At 36.1% G+C, this 23,614-nt stretch overlaps 1 protein-coding gene and 1 pseudogene across 1 annotated transcript; both read right to left on the bottom strand.

Annotated features, from left to right (window-relative positions):
- Positions 1-10,790: 10,790 nt before the first annotated feature.
- LOC141301392 (interferon-induced GTP-binding protein MxE-like) lies at positions 10,791-15,333 on the bottom strand (annotated as a pseudogene).
- An 877-nt stretch (positions 15,334-16,210) lies between these two features.
- On the bottom strand, positions 16,211-22,856 carry LOC141301391 (interferon-induced GTP-binding protein Mx3-like). Its single transcript, XM_073831629.1, has 13 exons — positions 22,667-22,856; positions 22,361-22,483; positions 22,154-22,186; positions 19,739-19,893; positions 19,098-19,236; positions 18,791-18,989; positions 18,511-18,589; positions 18,258-18,380; positions 17,308-17,440; positions 17,060-17,203; positions 16,840-16,916; positions 16,535-16,744; positions 16,211-16,435 (listed from the first exon to the last, which is right to left on the bottom strand). The coding sequence occupies exons 1-13, from the start codon at positions 22,854-22,856 to the stop codon at positions 16,211-16,213; spliced, it is 1,830 nt and encodes a 609-aa protein (XP_073687730.1).
- Between the last annotated feature and the right edge of the window lie 758 nt (positions 22,857-23,614).

The raw sequence follows: 23,614 nt of genomic DNA, 5'->3' as shown, positions 1-23,614 counted from the left end.
TGTCTTGTTTAAAAATAGTATAACTGACATACTGGAATTGTATAACAATTTCAAGTTGAATGTGTGTCTATAATGAATTTGTCTCCTAATTGGTACACTCTGCTATTTTCCATATAGCTACAGTGATCCATGTACAGGAGCATTGTAGAGTTGACAAAATTACTTCAAGTTTGTATGAGTCTCATTCTTTGTCCTTAAGCAGACAGACAAACATGAAGAGACCACTGAATCTAGAACAATATACGTGTAATTTGCATTTCCTCTAGGTTTGCCCAACCCCCAAAACTTTCTCACACTCAAAGAGATTCTTAAAAGGATGCAGTTAGTGACAGCTCAGCTCAAAACTAAAAGAAAATTTTGACCAATCCCAGATTGTAGTCACAGATTGGCAATACTTTACAATAGGGTGTCATTTGTTGATATTGATTGGTGTAGTGGCTGACTTGAACGAACAATGAGCGACACACTTCTTGCGGTATCTATTAATCTGTGTTCAACAAGAATACAGTTGACGGGAATTGTTGGGAGTTGTGCCGTTTTTCATTGTTTTCTCATGTTGGTCTATAGGGCATTTACCAATGCTAACAAACACAACCTGTGATATTAATGATGCATTATTGAGTGCTGAAATTGGCATGAACTAGGATTAATAAATGCTGTTAAAGTATTGTTTGTTCTTGGTTCATGTTAATGGAAGCAATTAATGAACCTCGTTGTAAAGCGTTACCCCAAAATCTTTAGATTGAGCAATGATTTGACTCATGATTTCAATATGTACTTGCAGAGCATTTAATGTCCATGACAACAAAATCTATAACTGGGTTCCAGTTTGGCTTGTTGCTGTGCGCATGATGCACATGCTAGAACTGCTGTGGTCACAGGGCCAAATCAAAGATGTATCTTTAAAAAAGATCAGTGAGATGATAATCAGCTACTCTGAACAAGTTGTTCAGGAGGCCCTCCAGAGACCAGGGATAAAAGTATTTTAATTTATACTATTTTAATGTAATATAATTCATATTATAACAATCTTATAATATACTTTATTACAATGGCCAAGCATGGCCTCTAGTCTCATGACGATTCAGCATTGGTTCGGAAGAAGAAAGAAAGTTATAGAAGAGTAAGAAAAATGATCAGAATGTAGACACAAGGTACATGCATGTAAGAAGTTGTAAGCACTAGTAATGCTGGGAAAAGGTATCAAGGGAAAGTGGTTTAAGCAAGAATGGTTAAGAAAGAAAAATGAAATCAAGAATGATCAAACTAGTGAGAAAGAACTTCTTGATCTTATATTTATGCAAAAATCTTCAATGAGAAAAGCGAACATAACCTAAATTTACCAGCTAAAATGATCAATCTGATTACAGCATCTGAAATAGGCCAAATCCATCCAAGGCCAGGGAATGATTTAAAACTGATTCTGTTGACATGCAACCCAGTAACAAAGGAAGGTACAAGTTTGTCTTTCTTCTCACAACAAAGCCACAAACACAGTAGTGCAAGTGTTAGCAAACTGACCCACCCCTCTCTGGGAGTGCTAACTCAGAATCTGATCAAAGAGGTCATTTTACTTTGGCATGTGCTTAAAGTTGTGTGTAAGGTTAAAATCAGGGATAAAATCAGGCAGATATTTACGAATCTCCACAGAATACAGAGATGGAAATGGTCAATGTATGAATAGCACAAGAAAATGCCAATTACTAAGATAACAGTACAGCACCTAAACTGGCAAACTTATGCCCTAAACACAGATCTGACTAGTGTAAACGGTATCATTTAAAGAGATTTTCCCAGCAGATCTGGGTGACAAAATGCATGCAACATAGCAGACTGTGTAAACAGCTTGAGGTGCACCGAGCTTAGACTGTGCTGAAACAAAAGCTTTTCAAGCTGACCATTAACACTTGGTTTATTTTGGCCTTTTCATTTCAAAAATATGATCATGATAATGATACATGTCTTTGTAAACAAAAACAAATTTTCTCCGGATGGTATGCAATCCTGGATTACAACCACTTGTAACAAAGTTGTGGCTGTGGCCATCACAGGAAAAGTAAGATTCACCATCTTTCAATCAATTTGTAAAAAGGCTCAAAATTAAACTGTTTTCCTCTCTGTCTGTTTTCCTTTCAGACGGACTGCTACCAGCCCTGCGGAACAAATTCCACAAGGATGTCTGGTCCCACCTACACCAATTTACACACACAACAAGGAGATGGGGGCTGAGCTTCTTCAAAGGGTCATTCACACTCATAACACTGCGCAAGTACTGTAGTTACATGACCTCCCAGTGTAGCACTGGAACTAAATTATACAACACAAATTATAATAGACTAGACTCCACCCATCTCCTATACACAAACATGCAAACACACTTCATTACTATGACCACACTACATCCTTACCTGGCATAATTCATAAGGATATCCAGGTCTAAATTACTCATTGTAATCTATCACACATTATTTACTTCATACATATAGGTCAAAGGAAATTATTCTTTATAATTTCACTTCAATTTTGGCAAACATTTTAGCAATATTAAGGTTTTGCAAATTTAATGGTCTAACGAACTTATTGTATGTAAGTACTGTAATGTGTATAGGACTTGCATGGCTACAGTCACACATCAATTTAATTAAAATTTTGAGTGCAGAACTAGAATTCAAATTCTACTTGAAAAATTCAAATGAGACCTATTTATCAATGCAACTGGTCTCTTAGGACAAAATATTTATGTCCAGTCATTGGCATTGTTGCAAACTAGGGTGCCCACTAGTTTACAGCATATGTTTAATGACAATACAAATTTTATAAAAATAAATCAATTATACAATTTCCAACCAACCTGCCTTATCAAGTGTGACTCAAGCCTGCACATCAAATGCACAAAGAATGGTTGAAAAGTTAAACAACAGATTTGAAATCTTTGTTGCTGTAAATTTCATTCTCGAACTGACTTGATTAAAACCATAGGTCTGCATCAAGGAACTTATTGTAGAACAAATAATATAGGCAATTTTATGAATTTTATGATAACTGTATTAACTTATCAATTAATACTGCCTGTCCATCAAAGACTTTGGCAGTAGTCTCATTCAAAGATAATCTGATTTTGGCCCCTCAGAAGCTGCTCAGAGTTTGTCCCAAGGGGCCAGGGAAGGTCGGTAAGGAGTGAAATTATCTCCTCACTGATTTAAAATACAGTACGAACAGATGGCATGCAACAAAACAATAAAACTAATCTGAAGAAGAGATCTTCAAAAAGAGCAAACAACCCCACCCTGACCTACCCCCTTTTCTACTTTGAATTCCCTGCCTCTCACTCTCACACCTTTCTCCCTAAAAGCTTTTGCTTAAAGTCACATGTTGAAGATACACATGTTATATCTTGTGAATATGTTGTTTTTTCCCTTCATGTTTGGTATCATTCTAATAGTCTTTGTGCGATTGGTAAAATGGACTCAATTTCATAGCAGTCACATATACTGTAAGAAAGATTGAAAACTTCCATAGAATTGGGTTTGCTGCTAAGGGGTGTGTTTTCCCCTTAGGGGCAGATGGGAACCTCCACCCTGGGTCGCAAGATTTTCTGATAAACCAAAAGGTCTCAGTGTTTTTACAACTGATTGGAAGATTTGTTTGTTTTGGTCTGGGGTATAAAAGGCAAGTGATGAAACACAACTGGGGGATTTTTCTGTAGCCAGAACCCCCCACTGTGTGTGCCAGAGTCTCTGGAGCTAAACCTCCAGGTCTCTCTCTCATGCTGCAGTGTGTCTCTCTGATAGTCAGGTATGCATTTTTCATTCTTAGATACATCCTTGAGATTTTGAGGTTATTTATTGATCTAAATTGAAATGGAATTGGATTCTCATTGTTTAATTGTGTAATTGGCATGATACATTTTTACCTGACAAATAAAATGTTACATTTGATTTATTCTGAAAATCTCCTGCAATCATTATAACTAGTAAATCATGGAGGCCGATGTTACCACAAAATATGACCAGGATTTGACAAACTGGAGGCTCGGGAATGAATGAAGCAGTAGGCACATCCTCTGAAGACCTCCTGATATCTGCTTATCACTGAAGTTAACAAGTTGTGTATGGGAAAGACTAAGTAAACTACACTTTTGTATGAAGCAAGCAGTAGGCGGCTGGTCAAGTATTAGTCCCCTACAACCTCTGATTAAATATCAGGCTGGTGATTTGTGTTGTATGATCCACATAAAGGCCGACGTGAGACATAAAAGCGACATCGGGTCCCTGATGAACGGATAATTGAAAATACGGAATGTCTGGAATAATCAAGTAGTTAAATTAATTCATAATCGATATTTGTGATCAGCTTTGATTGGAAATACAGCCTAAATTTATTGATCACTTGAAATTGGAGTCAGATTAAGATGGAGCTAGACTAAAATTGAAACTAAATCTTTAAGCGTTGTAAAAAGACCAAACATGCAGTAAACCTTCAACCAGATTGCTGGACTTCACTTTCAGGCCAGTGAATCGATCCTTTCACCAGTCACACATGTATAGCCCTTGAAGGGGAAAAAAGAAACATTTTGTTGATTTAATAGAAATGACATATTAAAAATCCGAAATAAAATCATATTATCATATTATCATAATCGTATTATGAATTCTGCCATGTCCTGGTGAGCCTTAATAACTGTCGATGTTTGGTTACAATTGCAGGGCTCTCAAGTTTTGGAAAAAGTTTGGAGTGAGATTTTATCTGTTAGGGGAGGAGCCACTCAAATATTTGCAGCAGCGGCCCCTCGGCCCCATGCAATTCTCTCCAGTTTTTGGTAAAAGTTCAACAATCTATTGTTCATAATTAACCAGCACAAAATAAAAAATATAACAACTGGTAGATCTGATAAGTCAAATTCCTAAAAATAAAATGTTTTAAATATTTCAAAAATGCATATGTATCAAAAGTAAAAAATGAAATTTGGCCCCAAACGAGCAAACTAAACAGCAGTGCTCAATGCACATAGGAGGATTGCAGAACTTGCTCATAGCATGTATGTCAATCTGTGTGTGTGTGTGTGTTTGTGAAAGAGAGAGGGTAAATATTTCAGCTTACTAATGTCATTTTGTATTTCAAGTGTTTATTGCACACTTTGATGCCTTGATGACAGTGGTAGGGGCTTGAACTTAGCTAGAGTAATTAGTTACATGTAATTGAATTATGTAATTTAATTAAAAATGACATTTAACTAATCTGTTACAGTTACTGAGAAATAACAAATATAGTTAAATTAGTTACTTTTAAAAATGTTTAAAATTACAAAGTGGGTTGGATGTAAATATTTTGATTGGTTTATTTCCCAAATCGCATTGACTGCTTTAAAATAAGAGACACCAATGTTTCAGGAGTTAAACAGAAGTGCTAAAGATTTTGTGGTGGCTGTGCTTTAAAATTAAATTATTATAATCTTAATTCAAGTGATGAAGGATTTTGTAAAATTGACAGTAATTAGTGTTGAGTGCTACTGTAAGGTAAACCTGCCTGCTTAAAAAGTTTTTAAAAGGATTAACAGTTGAAAACATTCCTTAGAAATTTAGTAATCAAATGTAATGTTACATTACCTCTAAAGCAATTAAAATAGTTACACTACTTTTAAATTACATTTTAAATAGGGATATTTAATCTGTAGCCTATTACAGCCTATTTCCAAAATAACCTTCCCAACAATGTTGATACATTTGTGTTTTGAAATATATAAAACAATTTATTTTATTTGGATGATTTTGTCTGTCTTTTTTAGCAGATTTACCAATTATCTTGTCTTTTCCTTAATTTCAGGCCCACAATTAGTTAAAGCTGTTGAAGAACTAATAGTTTTGCACAAATTTGGCTATAATCCCCAACATCAGTTCTCACTATCTTTGATCACAGGCAAGTGATTTTGTCTAGGAATCGTAAAATGGAGAAAAAAAAAAAATATGAAAAACCCTGCTGCATTTATTTAGTTTCTAGTAAATACAAATGGCAACGTCCGCTCCGAGACCGCAACACGACCACCTCCTCAACTGTACTAAACGCTTCCACTGCGAGAGAAAGCGGCAGCCCCGCAACGATTCCACCGCTGGCCTTGTCCCGTGTGTGCGCGTCTACGTTGCCTAGTGAGGAACGTGATTGTAGCGGGATCATGTAATATACCAGAAAACAGCTAATTCTAATTTTTTGGCTGGTAGGTGCCATTTAACTCTCAAGACAGCTATGAGCTTGGCAGAGTACTTCTCTCTGCAAAGCCTGCACCTCGTCCATTAACACCATATAGCGGGACAAGTTATCCCTTACTTTTCAGCGTGAGAAATACAAGGTGTGGCGTGAGGGCGTGTGAACTGGTTGAAATGCGTGTGTCTCACGGTGAATGCGTGAGACTTGAGAGCCCTGCAATTGTTCAATAATTATTTACTAGTCGTTAATGCATGTGGAGATGAAAGACCTGTTGCATAAAAGAGAGCTCTTTTTCTTAATTGTTTGGAAACAGAAGGTCATAGACTCTTTGTTAATTCAAGGAGAGACTATAGATGTTTTTTTCTGGAGATGAAAGGCCTGTTTTTATAAAAGAGAGCTCTATTTCATAATTGTTTGTGAACAGAAGGTAAAAGACTATTTGTTAAATAGTCACAGCGCCACGGATGCCTGATTCATGACAGAGCTCCCTCCCAGCGAGCAGCTCCTGAAGCGAGAAGGAGTGCGACGCTGGGGTCTTCCACAAAGTCGAGGGGTAGGTCTTGTCGGGCGAGTAATGTGGAAGTCCGCAGTGAGCGCAGGGTCCAGGATATCCTGAGCATTAACCGACCTCTCCTCCGGCCCATACCCCTCCCAGTCAACTAGGTACTGTTGTACCCGACACTGGCATCGGGAGTCGAACCTGATTAGCCTCCTCGCCGTCCACGATTATGGGAGGGGTGCTCTCAGTCACGGCCTCCTCCTGGACCTCCACTCTTCTCGGAACACAGGTTTTTGCGCTGAGTGTTAATTGTTTCCCTGTCTGTGTTCCAGTCTGACACGCTCATTCAGTAAAGATTTAAAGATGTGTAAAGATGTGTGACTGTCAAGACGGACTTTATGCATAAATGGAAATGCTCTGTAAATGTGTGACAATTGGTTTGCCCATCTATATATTGGTTTTAAAACAACTGAATGCGCCGATTTTTGTGTGAGCTGGCGAAAACCTTGATAAAGTCAGAAGAAGATAGAAAGAGAGAAGAGAAATACAGACAAGAGCAAGAAAAGATGAAACATAAACAAGAACGCATTATAGAAGAATTAAAGATGGAACAGAAAGAAGAAATAAAAAAGAGATATGGAGAAGAAAATGAGAAATGAAGAAGAGAAAGAAAGACAGGAATGGGAGAGAAAAATAAAAGAAGCTGAAAATAACAATAAAGGGATTCAAGAGGAAATTAAACGACAGCAGAGAGAGTGGGATGAGGAAAAGAAACAACAAATGAGAGAACAAGAAGAAGAAGAAAGAAAGAGAAAAGAGAAACACAAGGAACAACTGAGGGAAAAACAAGAAGAACTGTGGAAAATGAGACAGATTTGAAAGAGAAAGAGAAGAAGAACAACAGAAGATAGAGGAGGAAAAACAGAGACAGAAAAGAGAAAGAGAAGAAAAAGAGAGAGAATATGAGAAAGAAAACTGAAATGAATAATCATTATGAAAGACTGGAACAAGAGAGAAAAGAGGACTAGGAGAGAAGATAACGAGAAGATGACGAGAGACGTGAAGAAGAGAAAAAGACATGGAAGGAAAAGATTGAAAATCTGAAACAAGAGCAGGAAGATGAGATCAAGAGAAGAGAAACAGAGGAGAAGGAGAGAAAAGAAAGAGAAAAGAAAGAGAGGGATGAAATGAAACAGAAACATGAAGAGGAATTAAAAGAGATGAAAACAAAACATCAAGATGAAGCCAGAAAACAAGCAGAAGAATTTAATGATTTCAGAGAGAGAAAAGAGCAGGAGTTGAAAGAGATGCTGGATGAACGTGAGAAACAATATGAATTACTAGAAAAACTCTGTCAACACCTGAAAAACCAGAAAGAAGAAGAAATAAAAGAGCTGCAAGACCAGAAAGAAGAAATAAAAGAACTGACATTATCTGAACCACTGCTGGTACTACTGCTAACGTCTTCATCAGGTTTGCTTTTCTTGCTAACGAAGAACTGTTGGATATTCTGGTTCCTTTTCATACTGCAGTGCAATGAAGTCAGATTTCCTTCCATTTACATTATTAGTAATTATTACTTACATTATTATTAGAAATTGAAATGAAACGAACAAGAAATGGCACAATGAACAACAAAGAACGTATTATTTACAATTAATTACACAAAATTAAAGCTTAATCAAAGGCCACATCTGTCCTGTGAGCTAAACTATTAGTATTTATAAAGTTTAAACTATATAGACTACTCTTTCATGTCATTACTGCATTGGTGATGTGCAAGTCGAATTCAGTGCCTGTCACTTTAAGGCCCTGACGGCCGTGAGGTTTGCTTGATTCTCACGGTTTAAGCTAAACTGTTGTGCATTGTGCATAAGGATATGTGGATGAAATGAATTATGTTTGTTTCCATGTCATTTGTTAAACTAAATACTCTAAAGCCTAACAACTCGAAGAAAATCTGTCTTGGATTACAGGAGCTACTGTAAGTGTCTTGTAATGATAATTTCTATGATTTTGGCGAGCACAAAGAACTATCTCCAGATGTAAATTGGTTTCCTATTGCTCAAATTCAATTAAACCCACCAGTAGGCTAGACCTTAATTTCACAGCCTAGGTATGTTAGCAACACAGGGCTTGAAAACATTGACTGTATATATAACGTTAGACCAAACAAAAACGAAACCGTGCGTGGAATTTATCTGGGAATATAGCCTAAACCTAATTTACTGAAGGTAGGGGCCGGCGAGCTAACGTTACCTTGCTGGCGTGTTTTATTTGGTTCCTTGGTTAAAATATAATGTAGGCTACGTTTTTTTTGCATAAAATTGAATCTTGAAGCATTGTAAAAAGACCAAACATGCAGTAAACCTTCAACCAGATCGCTGGACTTCACTTTCAGGCCAGTGAATCGATCCTTTCACCAGTCACACATGTACAGCCCTTGAAGGGGAAAAAAGAAACATTTTGTTGATTTAATAGAAATGACATATTAAAAATCAGAAATAAAATCTTATTATGAATTCTGCCATGTCCTGGTGAGCCTTGATAACTGTTGATGTTTGGTTACAATTGTTCAATAATTATTTACTAGTCGTTAATGCATGTGGAGATGAAAGACCTGTTGCATAAAAGAGAGCTCTTTTTCTTAATTGTTTGGAAACAGAAGGTCATAGACTCTTTGTTAATTCAAGGAGAGACTATAGATGTTTTTTTTTTCTGGAGATGAAAGGCCTGTTGCATAAAAGAGAGCTCTATTTCGTAATTGTTTGGGAAACAGAAGGTAAAAGACTATTTGTTAAATAGTCACAGCGCCACGGATGCCTGATTCATGACAGAGCTCCCTCCCAGCGAGCAGCTCCTGAAGCGAGAAGGAGTGCGACGCTGGGGTCTTCCACAAAGTCGAGGGGTAGGTCTTGTCGGGCGGGTAATGTGGAAGTCCGCAGTGAGCGCAGGGTCCAGGATATCCTGAGCATTAACCGACCTCTCCTCCGGCCCGTACCCCTCCCAGTCAACTAGGTACTGTTGTACCCGACACCGGCGTCGGGAGTTGAACCTGATAAGCCTCCTCGCCGTCCACGATTATGGGAGGGCTGCTCTCGGTCACGAGAGGCCTCCTCCTGGACCTCCACTCTTCTCGGAACACTGGTGGGCTTAAGCAGGGAGACAGGAAAAGTGGGTGAGATACGGTAATTTGAAGGGAGTAGGGCTGCAACTAACGATTATTTTGATAATCGATTAGTTCGCTGATTATTTTTTCGATTAATCGATTAGTTGGCTTAAAAATTCCAATTTAAATTTTTTTGTCAAAATCACACTATTCCACATTGTGAATGCTATGAGAACACAGTGCTTAACAATTTATTAGACCACCTGTCGTAATAAGAAGATAAGACAGACATCTGAAGAAAAACACATTATCTCAGAATTGTGAGATATAAGCTCACAGATATTACTTTTTTTTTCTTTTTTTGACCTATGAGTTCACTTCCATTTTTTTGGAGTAAATTAAGAAAAAAGTATACAATTCACTTATTTGTACTAGACAAGTGTGAAATGAATGTGGAAAAAAATACATGCTGTACACAGTCTTTTACTTGCCTTGCCATAATTTTCACTGGCCTCAAAAGATTACAATTATTATTTTTTATTAGCCAAAAAAATATTTGAGTTATGTTAAATCTAGTCTGTCATGTAGAACACTAACTTGGTGACACCAAGCAAACCTAACAGCAACCGTAGCAGTTCATTGGATACATTATGTTTATTGACTTTTCTAATATTATTATTCGGACAAAAAACAAACAAACAAACAAGCAGGTCAATCAATAAGGAAAGTGCGATTTTAATTTTGATCAGATCACAAAGTAGTAGGAAAATAATGTACTGTAGCCAATGGACTGATACAGTACTTTCAGTTAATTTAGGAAACAAAATGTAGGTATGACTTGGAAACAAAGTACTGCTTTGGTAAACAACCTGAAAAAATCGATTAGTATAAGAAACAGGTTAATTTATGTGTAGATTACAAAAATCTAAAAGTATTAAGCTAAGAACGTTTTATAGGTTAAGTTGTCAAATCCTGCAATTCTTGAACAAGTGAGGAAAATGGATGGATGTATTTTCATATATATCCTCTAGTCATCTAAAAAAATTGCTGATTGCTGCTTCAGCAGCAGTCATACGTTTCAAACGAGCTCTTAGGTCTTTGCGTCTTCTGCTGACGTCAGAGTTCTCAGACAGAAGCTCGTGCACATCTGGCTTTTCCAATAATTTCATTATGTTAGTAGACAAGAGCTGAGCAGTCTCCTGCAACATGTAAAAGGTGACCATCAAGGGCAGTTGATCAGCCATCCTCTGCACCACAATCCGAAAGGAAACAAGTAGATAAGTTACGTCCTCACACCACAAGCACAGTGCAATTTGTTATTGAAATCTAAGATCTACCTCATAATATGCCTCTAGCATTTGCCTGTAACTGCATTGTTTGTCAAAGACAGGTAACTCATTTTCTGAAAAAGACTTGCTTGTAATCTCACTCAAGATTTTCAGGAAGATGGGATCTTGAGTGTAGATCCTGTTTTCCATTTTAAACTGCTCTGAGATTCTCTCCTCAGCCTTTTCTAGTTGGGTTAACTGAATGTTGTGGATTTTATCCTATAAAGAATCAAGTAAAAAAGTACTATGGATAGAGAACTCGATCAAACTGGATTAACAATTTCTGCAATATTTTCAGGAGCAAATGAGGGGCATAATTGACCTTAACAGTGTTTTGAAGGACATGGTAGTTCCGGAAACACTCACTCACCACGTCAGTGAATTGCTTGATGACGATGTCTTCAGAAGAAATACAAATAACCAAAATGACAAATAGCCACATATGTCCCACGATTCAGATGTGCTAAAACTATTAGTCGTTATAAGTTTATAAGTTTAGCCACATGGTCCTGCAGAATCTTCTCAAACAATCTGTAGTTGCTGAAGCCAAGCAGTTCCCTCCCTCTGTTTTTCTCACTCAACTCTTTTGCATTGTTAACTTGTTTGGAATTAAGATGGATTTATGAAATGAACCAACCTAGAACTCTGATTAAAGAACAGTGAATTATTGTGCTTCTTAAATGTAAAATAAATATACTCACAGGATGTCTTTGTACTGTTAAGACGATCATTCCACTTGAATTCAGCACGAAGCTGGGCAAACATAGTTTTCTCAGCCATCTGCTCTCCTGATAATAGGGACTTGATTTGCTCGTTGAATCTGTTTAAGGTCTGTGAGAATTTTTTTTATTTGTTTCATGAGCCTATTACATTATCATTATACAGGATTTGTTGAGAAGGTGTTATCTAAACAGACAGCATTTTAGAGGGACAGAAGACAAATTGAATCAAAATGAGCTATGCTTGTAAAAAACATTTTTAATCACAAATGCAATCTACTTGTCAGAATTGACATTTGTAATTCTAAGTCGATCAATTTTAGTGCTAATTTATAATAATACAATAATAGAATATATATATATATGGACCCCTATGATAATTCTCTGAAGACTTGATGTCTTGAGGTCCTACTTTAATAAGGAATTCCTTGGCTCCCTCAAGGTCATCTGGTGGTCCATCCTCACAGACCTTAAGTTCTCTCTTCACACTCCACAACTGCTTTTTTATCTGCTCATTGAGCTGTGGAAGTGATTTCTGACAAAGATAAGCAAGATACAATTTTATTATAGTAGCTCAGTCCATCCTGCCATAAAGTACAGTTTACTAAATTTATGAAATTTGAGAAACTTACTTTGATATGTTCAACAAGATCCTGAGTCAGTTTGACGGCAAGAATTTAATAGTTGCTTTATTCTCTTCCAAAAGGCATCTGTCAAATAAGATGAGCACGTGTTACACGGTGGCTTATTTTAGTTTATAGACTCTAGCTTAATAAACAGATTTTCTTCAAATAAATAAATAATGGCCAAACGCGCATTTAAAAAAAAAAACACATGAATAAAGGCATTTTAGGATGCATTAGCAGAGGCAAACTTTTACAATGGTGTGATTGCACAGTCAGTTGTCATTTAATTTAATAGCACAGTGTAACCATCATTTTTTCTTTATCTGTACCACCCTAACATTTTTACTTTATGAGTTTAAAAAAAAAAATCTAAATTATTTTAAATTGAGAAACTAATACATGCAAAAACTTAATTATATTCTGTTCAGAATGTAACCTGGGGCCTCATTTATAAAACTTTCTTACGCACTGATTTGATCTTAGAGTGTTCGTACGATCAAATCCACGTCAAAGTACAGATTTATAAAAACCGTCTTTGACGTGGAAAAGTACTTATCTCCACGTCAGATTCCAGCTTGGCGTACGACCGTTTCCTTGTGATAATGCCTGGTATTGCTGATAGTTCAGCCTCACTATAATTTGATTTCTTGCACTCCTTTTTACTTGCCATTGTCACAGAGTTTTTGCTTTAGGAATGAGCTCATTTTATATGTTAATTAATTAAGCAGGGGCGTTTCGACGGCGGAACATTCAGCTGCACACAATTCCACGATCATTTGTGATTTATAACCGAATGACTGGCGGACGCATGGATTTCGTGGTACGTTCGTTTTCTCTGAATCGCTCTTACGATCAAATCAGAAAAGTTCTTAGATAAAATCAAGGATGGTTTCTACGCAAGTCTTTATAAATGAGGCCCCTGAAATAGTCATGGTTTTGGAAGCAATCTCTTTCCATTTGTGCCGCCTCCTCCAGAGGAATTTCATCATTGATCTGCTGTTGTCCTCTACACTTCACCATGATGTAACCTTTGCGGAGAGGAATCACTTCGTTGTTGACTATTTTCAGAATGTTCTTCTCGGTTCCCTTGTCTATGAGGTCTGGCTTGGTCAAAATGGCTGTAAAAATTAAAAATAGCTATTTTATAATGGTCCATTTGCTGACAAACATGCCGTAAGATATTTGGTGAGATATTAGATGTTGTGCAGATCATCTGCATCATTACCGATAGTCCTTATGCCCTTAGGATCTACTTCTTGTGCCATTTGTAAGGCTTCTGTTGTTGCAATGTCAGTGTTACAAGGGACCACAACCAGGTTTACAGTCTCACATTTTTTAACCTCTTCAGCTCCAGCCACGCCCTTGGACCCACCGGTGGGTCCGCGGGGGGGTCATTGTATAATTTTAAAAAAATCTATGAACTGTGAAGCACAAAACTAGACATATATGGTATTTTTTTGAAAGCTTAGAACCTCTGCTTTCTTGCAAATCCCATGATATTTGCATAAATTTTACATAAAAGAAAAAAATACAGTCTAAATTTGTTCTTGCGCAAGCCCCCCCCCCCCCCCCCCCCTTGAGAAAATCAGACAAATAATAATGATGTTTCATATTTATAGCACACAAACTCACAAAACATAGACAAGTCACACATCAAATGAAAGCTCTTACTCTCAGGAATATCAATGTGTACTTTATTTCACAGATCTTTCACATTACAGTAAAATATCGATGAATAATTTTCAAAAGAATCACGAAAAATGAAATGACTCCTGTGAACAAGCAAACTTTTGCATCATATTTCTGCACTGATAACTACATCTGTGCTCACATACTAGCCTAAAATCCTATATCAGCTTTTATCTTAGGTTGTTTTCTTCAAAATGAGACCATTTCTGTCAGTTTATTCCGAAGTATATGGGTAGGGCGCCCTTGAAAGATATAGAGAAGGGGTGAGGTTCTGTTACACTTTTATAGTTTAAGAAATTTACTGACATGGTAGCATGCTCCACCAAACAAAGTTCATGTTAGATAAGAATGATACGACGAATCTCAGTTAGGCATTGATATGTTTTTAATCATTTCATATCTTCTTCTTATTATTATTATAATTGGTAAAACTTCAGAATGCTGTTCCGTCATTAATGATAACAACACAGGAACAAATGACACTATTAACTTTAAAATTAAGTAATAGTGTTTAGTTGAAAGTGGTAGTTCACTATAAGCTAATCAGTAACTATTTTTTAATATCTTCCAAAGAACTACTAAGAACTACTGTATACAGGTTCATAATTAATGTGAATAATGCTAAATGTATAATTGATTCTAAAGTAAAGATCATGGTAACCCACTAGTAATGACTTCAGAATTTCAGAAGGAATTACTAATTATTTGGATCAATATTCTAAAGTGAAGATCATGATAACTCTCTAGTAATGACTGATATCATTGTAAGATTTTGAGGTATATGTAAGGTTTTGGATAATTATTTGGATCCGTATTCTAAAGTGAAGATCATGGTAACCCACTAGTAATGACTCAAGTGTTACCAAAGCCTTCGGGAGTATTATTATCTAGAACCTTACAAAAACCTCAATAGTTTTTAATGACTTTAGTCATTACCAGTGGGTTACCATGATCTTCTGTTCAACAGTCGAAAAAAAAGTCCAATAAAGTGCATCCATCCATAAAAAAAAAAAAAGTGCTCTACTAGGCTTCAGGGGGTGAATAAAGGTCTCCTGTAGCGACCTGATGTGTTTTTGGTCAAGATTATAAAGTGAAGCAGGTAATCAAATTTGATTGCCTTGGTGGGAGCATGGGACTTTTCACCCATAGATTCTTTCTGCATGTTACATTGTTACTTCAGTAGATGGAGCCAAACGACTGTCATTCACCTAACACAAACACTGATTTATTCAGGAATGGTTTTCATAAGTGAGTTTTGTGGTGGGGGATTGGTGTCTGGGGTAAATTGATCTGAGTTGTAACCTTGGGGGTAAGATGGCACCCTCAAAATGGGGGAAAAAAGGCCCTCGGGACATCGTGCTCCAAAATAATAGGTTGCTTGAAAATGTTAAAAAGTGTTAAAGAGTGAGTGAGAGTGAATTGGAGGTATTAGCTTTAGCTTACCTCCACTTCAGGATGAAACAATATGAGAGAATGTATTAGGAGAGAGGGGATAAAATAAGTGTGTGTGTTCCTACCATATTTTGGGGACAAATTTGTAAGTGATCACCCCACCCCTCAAAAAGCTGAAAAATTAACAGTTTAAAATCAAATAATCAATTTAATATAGTTTAGGGCTTTTTGACCCAGGTAGGGGGTTGTTTTGGTAATAATTGGGTAAAACATTATGAGTCTTCATTTGAAGTTTACCAAAAGACACAATCACGATTTATTTCTTAATGCAAAAAAGTTTTTTATTTTTTATATGGCACCAAAATTCTAAACAGACTTTTAAATGGCTTTACACGATATAACTATGCACATTTCTGACTGAGTATAAGCTACATGGAAACAATGAAACTTAATTGTGCTCTACCTGAAGCAGAATGTTATGCAGGTTAATTCACTTGCAAGGCTTTTTTTTTAATAGTTTTATATTCAAATCAAAAGGTATTAATGGAAGCTAAGCTGTTTTAAGTTTTATTCAGTCATCATAGAATTATCATTTTTAGGAACATTAAATGTATTTTCAGATACATATCCTCTAGTGAATAGATCTCTCAAATAAAACCACTAAGTGCTTCCTGAGCATCAGTCCAACGTTTTAGGCAAACTTGTAGGTCTTTGCGTTTTTTAGCAACATCAGAGTTATCAAACAGAAGCTCGCTCACATTTGCCCTGTCCAGTAAACTCAACATGTCAGTAGACAGGAGCTGAGCAGATTGCTTCAGCATAAAAAGAATCATCATCATGGGAAGTTGGTCAGCCATCCTCTGCACCACAATCTGAAAGAAAACAAAGAGTAATGTCCACATGTGCAAGTAATTCAGCCCATATAGTCTCTGAATAAACATTCATATTTGTTACTGAAAACTAAGATCTACCTCATAATACGCCTGCAGCATTTCACTGTACTTGGTTTTTTTGTCAAAGATAGGTAACTGATCTTCTGAAAACGTCTCATGGTTGATCTTATTTAACATCTTGAGGTAGATGGGATCTTGAATGTAGATCATGTTTTCCATTTCAAACTGCTCAGAGATCCTCTCCTGTGCCTTGGCTTGCTGACTTGCCTGAATGTTGATTATTTTTTTCTATGGAGTCAGGTTAAGAAGTGCAGAAGAAAGAGAACTTGATTGAAATCAATTAAAAATAACAATCTTTGCCACTGATTGGGAGCGATATTTACCGTAGTGATATCTAGAAGAACAGGGTAGTTCTGGAAACTTTGATTAGACACGTCATTGAATTGCTCAAGGATGATTCCTTTAGGAGAAATACATAAATCAAGAAAACTGTCTCAGGCTTGATAATTCAGATAAAACCATTGGGCTGTAATCTAATCTTTTGGCTTTATAACAAAGACTTTGATAAATGACCAAAGAGTCTTCAAACATGTGTGATGATACCTTTTATGGTTCTGAGCAAGTCAATAGCTGGTTTCTTAAGTGTGGCAACATGGAGCTGTAGAACTGTCTCAAAAACTCTGTAGTTGCTGAAGCCGAGCAGTTCCCTTCCTCTGAAATTCTGGCTAAGCTCTTTAATATTCTCAACTTGTTTAGGAACAAGAATTTGTATATAATCAATGGATTTTTATGTATGTATATATTTAACCAAGGACAACAACAATGAATTAAAAATAGTTGAATATACTCACAGGATGGCTTTGTATCAACAAGATGATCGTTCCACTTCTTGAATTGCTCCCGAAGTTGGACAAACAAATTTTCCTTAATGATGAGCTCTCCTGATGATAAGGAGTTGATTTTATCATTGAATTTTTTTAAGATCTATGAGAAAGAATTAATATTTATTACATCAGTTTCAAATTACATTATCATCGCATTTTCTCTGAGGTTAAATAGAGGTGCCAAATCTATCACAAACCACATTATAGCATCCTATACACTCTTAAAAATAAAGGTGCTTCAAAAGGTTCTTTAGGTGATGGCATAGAAGAACTTTTTTTGGTTCCAAAAAGAACCATTTAGTCAAAGGCTCTTTTATATACTTACCTTTCTTACCTTTTTATAATCTGAATAACCTTCTTTCATTTGGGAAACAGAATGGTCCTTCAAATGTTAAAGGGTCTTTATGGAACCATTTAGACAAAAAAGGTTCTTCTATGGCATGAAGCACCTATATTTTTAAGAGTGTAGATGTGCATGTGTGTCACAATGTCAAAAAGAATTCTTACTGAAATATGTAGTAGAAACCCCATGAAAGATTTACATCATTAAAAAAAATACACATCATTTCATTAATATTTTGGACTATGGGAAACACCATTATTTTAGGTGCACAGTGCATTCTGTGTCAATGACTCTGTAAGCTACTGGGCTTACCTGTTGCCATTTTAACTGCAACACAACTCAGAAAATATGATGTGATATTGTGTGGCTTTTGGTTGTAATTTTCAGTTGAAGGCCAAGAGAAATGGTCATCACTTCTTTCTTAGCGTTACAAGTCTTAATACCCGGGGTTTCTTTTGAGGTCTCAATGTACTTATAGCAAAGTTCTTTTTTTACTTTTCACTCAGGGGTAAACAGATGTGTAAAATCCCTTTCAGCAGCTTAAGGATAATTCTTTGATGACTTCAGATCTTACCATAATGAGGAATTGTTTAGCTCCCTTAGGGTCCTGTGGAGGTCCTTCCTCGCACTCATTAAGCTCACTCTTCACATCCCACAACTTTTTTTTAACTTGCTCATCGAGCTGTGGTAGGGATTTCTAACAAATAAGAGTTAAAAGCACATGCACAGTTTGCTTATAGCCTCTCAATCCATCCTTCTACAAAATGCAGTTCACTAAATTCATGCTTAGTGTAAATCGAGCTTAAGGTTGTGACTTTCAGACCTACTTGGATATGATCAACGAGATTCTGAGTCAGTTTGATGGCAAGACCTTGAATAGTTGCTCGATTCTCAGTCAAGAGGCCTCTGTAAAAAAAAGAAAAGAAAAGGCACATTTAAAGAGTAACTTTCAAGAAAGTACTATTAGAATAGTGGGACATTTTGGGATAGTATAGAAAAAAAAAAAGTGAAATATTAGGATATTAAGCTGAATTAGAAAACAAAAAACAAAGCAACCTGATCTCAGTATATCAAGTCACATATGTGTGTGTTTCTTTATATTGTGACCTGAAATAGTCATGGTTTTGGAAGAAATCTCTTTCCATTTGTGCTGCCTCCTCCAGAGGAATTTCATCATTGATCTGCTGTTGTCCTCTACACTTCACCATGATGTAACCTTTGCGGAGCGGAATCACTTTGTTGTGGACAATGTCCAGAATTTGCTTCTCTGTTCCCTTGTCTATGAGGTCTGGTTTGGTCAAAATGGCTGTGAGAAAGAACAGTTATTTTGTAAAATGTGCATTTGCAGGCAGAAGTCACCACATAAGATATTTGGTGAGATAATAGATATTTTGTGGATCGTCTGCTTTATTACCAAGAGTTCTTTTGCCCTCAGGATCTACTTCTTGTGCCATTTCTAATGCTTCTGTTGTTGCAATGTCAGTGTTACAAGGGACCACAACCATGTTTATAGTCTCTTCATTTTGAATAAATTTCATGATTAGATGTTTTATCTACAAGACATAGAGATGTAGTTTTAAAATTGGATAAGTATAGTATTGAATGTGACATAGAAAATCCAAGCCATCCAAACCCAACCTCATAAACATATGTACCTCTATATGTATTTCTGCAACACCGTAACTGCACATTTCGAGGCACACAACCGCATTCTATAACCGAACGGGTTCATACCAAAGCTTTTCGCTCAAGCGCAACACCATATCGCGTGAACTACTGAATTAGAAAACTCATGCATATAAAGCTGTATACCTGATGACAATGTTTAAAAGTCATAGCATTCTGTAAGTAATTGTGTGAAAATTAGGCTTTATTAATCCAAAGTCTGTATCTGTAAATCATACTTGGTTTGAAAAGGAATAAAAGTTGTTGGAGTTTTACTGCCTATAGTGATTCGTACAAATACTTTTTTTTTTCTCAGTTTTGCACAAATATATATAGAGGCAAGAATTTCCAATGAACTATATGTTGCCAAAATCAGATTATATGACCCACCTGGTTTCCAATATCTTGTGGTTGTCCTTTCACTGGCACTCTGGCAATTCCAGGTAGATCGATCAGTGTGAGGTCACACACATCTGGTGACATGACCTCTAAAGTGATGAGCTCATTACATATCCCTACCCCTTTTCCTGCCAGTTCATTCTGGGCTGTAACACACACAAACACAATGTAAATGTAATTCAAATTCGACACATGTTAGGACAGGCAGGACAATACAAACAGATGCTAAAGCGACAGAGCTTTTGGACAATCGATCAGATGTCTTGGGAGTAAGAACTGGATTCATCCAGCTGGCTAACACGTCTTTGAAGGGTGGTGGTTTGAGATATGGTGGATGTGTTGATTGGCGAGTGGGGTTTGGGGTTAACTGGTTTAGAAAAAAAAAATTTCATACAAATGTTCTTGATCTTGAGACAAATGTTTAATAGTCTTTGTCACATTTTAGTCATTTGAGTCTTTCATAGTTTAAGTCTAGTTTTAGTTGACGAAAAGTCATTGCATTTGTCAACTTTTTGTCATTACATTTAGTCAAACTGCAGTTATCAACATTTATTTTGGTAGCTATTTCATAGTCTTCAAATAAAAGTAGTCATTAATTCTTCTCCCTTTAGACCAAATCAATTAAGCTTATGAGAAATTTGAATTTGGAAAAACCGGAATAAATTATGACAATTTGCATTTCACGAGTTAGCTCTTACATATAATAAACTGCGTAAAAGTTAAGCGTGTTTGGCGTGCTGTCCGGGAGAGGGCTCCGAGCTCGGTAGTCATTCCCGAGCCCGGGGCACTCCCCTGCCCAGGGAGAGGGGTCCGAGCTCGGCATTTGGCCTGAACCCAATAGCGCTCCCCCTAGCTGGAGGTGAAGAGAAAAATAAAAAGGGGGGGTGGGAGGGATGCTGAGATCAGAGATAAGTGAAGGTACGACTGCTTGGTTATTTAAAGGGACTGTAGTGATTGGATAGGGAGTGTGATTGCTGATGGTGAATTGGCCGTGTTAATTATCTGTGCGAGCTCCTCCCGAAATTTGTTAATAAAACATCACTTCTGGGTAGATATACAAATTAAACAAATTTTTCAGATACAGTAGGTTTACTTAACTGACTGTATTTACGTGAGATACTCAACACGATAGACATTTGGACTACTATGTGAGCATTTGAGAGAAGAACTAATCAAATATTTTTCAGGCTCAGACAGCATAGGTTAAGCTTATTGGGCTGTCACATGACGAATGAACGACTCGAACCCGAAGACTCGAAAGATGAACTAATCAATTCTCTTTCCGGCTAAGACAGCATAGGTTAAGCTTATGAGGCTGTCAAGTGATGAACGAACGACTCAAACCTGAGACTCGAGCAGTTACCAACATTTATTTTGGTAGCTATTTTATAGTCTTCAAATAAAAGTAGCCATTAATTCTTCTCCCTTTAGACCAAATCAATTAAGCTTATGAGAAATTTGAATTGGGAAAAACCGGAATAAATTATGACAATTTTAATTTCTGGGTAGATATACAAATTAAACAAATTTTTCAGATACAATAAGTTTACTTAACATTAATGACACAGATAGGTACCAGGGTTGGGGCCATTCATTAATTGAATTGAGAATGAATGGTGAATTCCAATTCACTTCCTGGAATTGAATTGGAATTGCATGCAGCTGACAGGAAATGAAATTGGAATTGAATTGAAATGTCAGGAAAGAGAATTGAAATCAAATAAATTCCACTAAATTCCACTTGAGTTGCTAAATAAAATAATTTGACTAGATTTGCTTAATAGTTTATAGTACATTAAATATTGTAAATCACATAAACAACAAACATATGAAAGAAATACAAAGTACTGTATGTTTAGTATGTTAATCATGATCATTTCACATGCCAAATTTCAGGAAATGATGATAATTCGATGCAATAAAAAGTGAATGAAATACATGAGTGAACATGACTCATTTTTTGTGAGTTGAGACATTTGAGATCAATTATTAATTAATAATGTACTGTTCTCATTTTTATTTACTTGCATTTGATCAACTCTATTTCATGCATTACTTGGTATTTGTAAAGCATCATAGATAAAGTTCAAATGTATGTCTCTAGATGCAATCACAAACAAATGCTCAGAAACAGCAATAAATGGAATTCAGTGGAATTTTCCTGAATTGAATTCCACTTCCTGTAATTCCAATTCAATTCCAACTCTGTTTCCTGTAATTGTTGTTGAATTCCAATTCCATTTTCTTCTTTGAAAAAAAAAAAGTTTGTTAACGAATATTTTTCGTCGTCGATTAACACTGTGTTTACACAATATTTATATGAATAAAAATGAACTTCATTTTGAATTTTTGTATACTTAATTTACAACACCGAAAGGAAAATGTATTTCAGGCAGTTTCACTAACCTGCCTTTACGCGTTCTTCAACTTCTGTAGGGTCTTCAAATTCAAATTTCCTTTCATCGTAGGCTAAACGTGCTGTCTTTCCACTCCGCAACTGGCCAGAAACATTAAGAGGACCTGCAACATTGTATGGTTCAAATCCGATTGACTAATGTATAATTACAGCTACTTGCAACTTGCATGAAACCCCTTAAGATTAAAGATACTGACTTGCAAATAATGAGGAATCCACAAATTCAATTCTCTTCTTACGGTAAGACAGAACAGCCTTCCACTTGACTCCACCTGTTACCTTCTTTAGCCTCAACTCTAGTGGACATCTGGTAACAATTCCTATCAAACAGTTGAGTTAGGAATTAGAAATAAACTAACAGTGGAAAATTATGTGACAGGTATATATTCAAAACTATTGCATGTGCTGGAAAAGTAAATAATACTTTTTATTTTTCTTTTTTTTTTTACATTCTCTTTGAATATAAACGAACATCCTATAGCAAACTGTAAAATTGTCCTCACCGGCCCCTCTTGGTAACGCAATTCCAGACAGTGCTTCTAACACAGAGCTTTTTCCAGAACTCTGGTCTCCAATCACTACAATAGTTGGCAAAGCCAAGTGCTTGTGAATGCCAAGTGACCGCAGAGTGTCAATCAGATCAATGTATGGACGAATGCTCTCCTCTAAATGACTGTGAACCTCTCCCTTCATTTCCTGACTGTAAAGATAAAAAGTGTACTTTTTATTTGCAAAACCTCACAGATTTGACAGTATAATAATTTCTTCTTCTTTTAATATTCTTAATTTTAGTATCTGTTTGTCAGTAAAATATTTCATTGTGGACTTTCAGAAATTGTTTTAAATAGTTTTCTCTCTTACACACTATGTATCATGCCAGTTTAACACAGAAATATAAAACAACTTTTATGTCGAGATCACAAGAAAATTAAGTCGTGATCATGTGAAAACAAGAAAGAAAAAAAGGCTTCCATGTTTTTTCAAAAAAAAAAAAATCACATAACAAGAAATATTGATATAAAAGCATACAAACATTTATCTCAAATGTAATTAAAAAATAAAGGTGCTTTCAAAGGTTCTTTACAGCGATGCCATAGAAGAACCATTCAGTCAAAGATTCTTTAAAGAACCATCTTTTTCTTACCTTTTTATAATCTGAAGAACCTTCTTTTGCCACAAAGAACCTTTTGTGAAACAAAATGGTTCCGCAGATGTTAAAGGTTCTTTATGGAACTATTTAGACAAAAAAGGTTCTTCTATGGCATCGTGAAGCACCTTTATTTTTAAGAGTGTTAGATAAATATTTATACTAACCTTTCATTTTGAGAGCTATCACTATCTTCATCTTCATCATTTTGAACACTTCTTCGGTCTGAAAATAAAGAAAATATGCCTGACATTTTCTTGGCAAAGAAAAAAAAAAGAGAAAATAAATAAATGAATGGTTAGTT

This window comes from Garra rufa, chromosome 25 (assembly GCF_049309525.1).
Source record: "Garra rufa chromosome 25, GarRuf1.0, whole genome shotgun sequence".
NCBI lineage: Eukaryota > Metazoa > Chordata > Actinopteri > Cypriniformes > Cyprinidae > Garra > Garra rufa.
The sequence above is the reverse complement of the archived record's forward strand: the minus strand, read 5'-3'. Positions and strand labels throughout refer to the sequence as shown.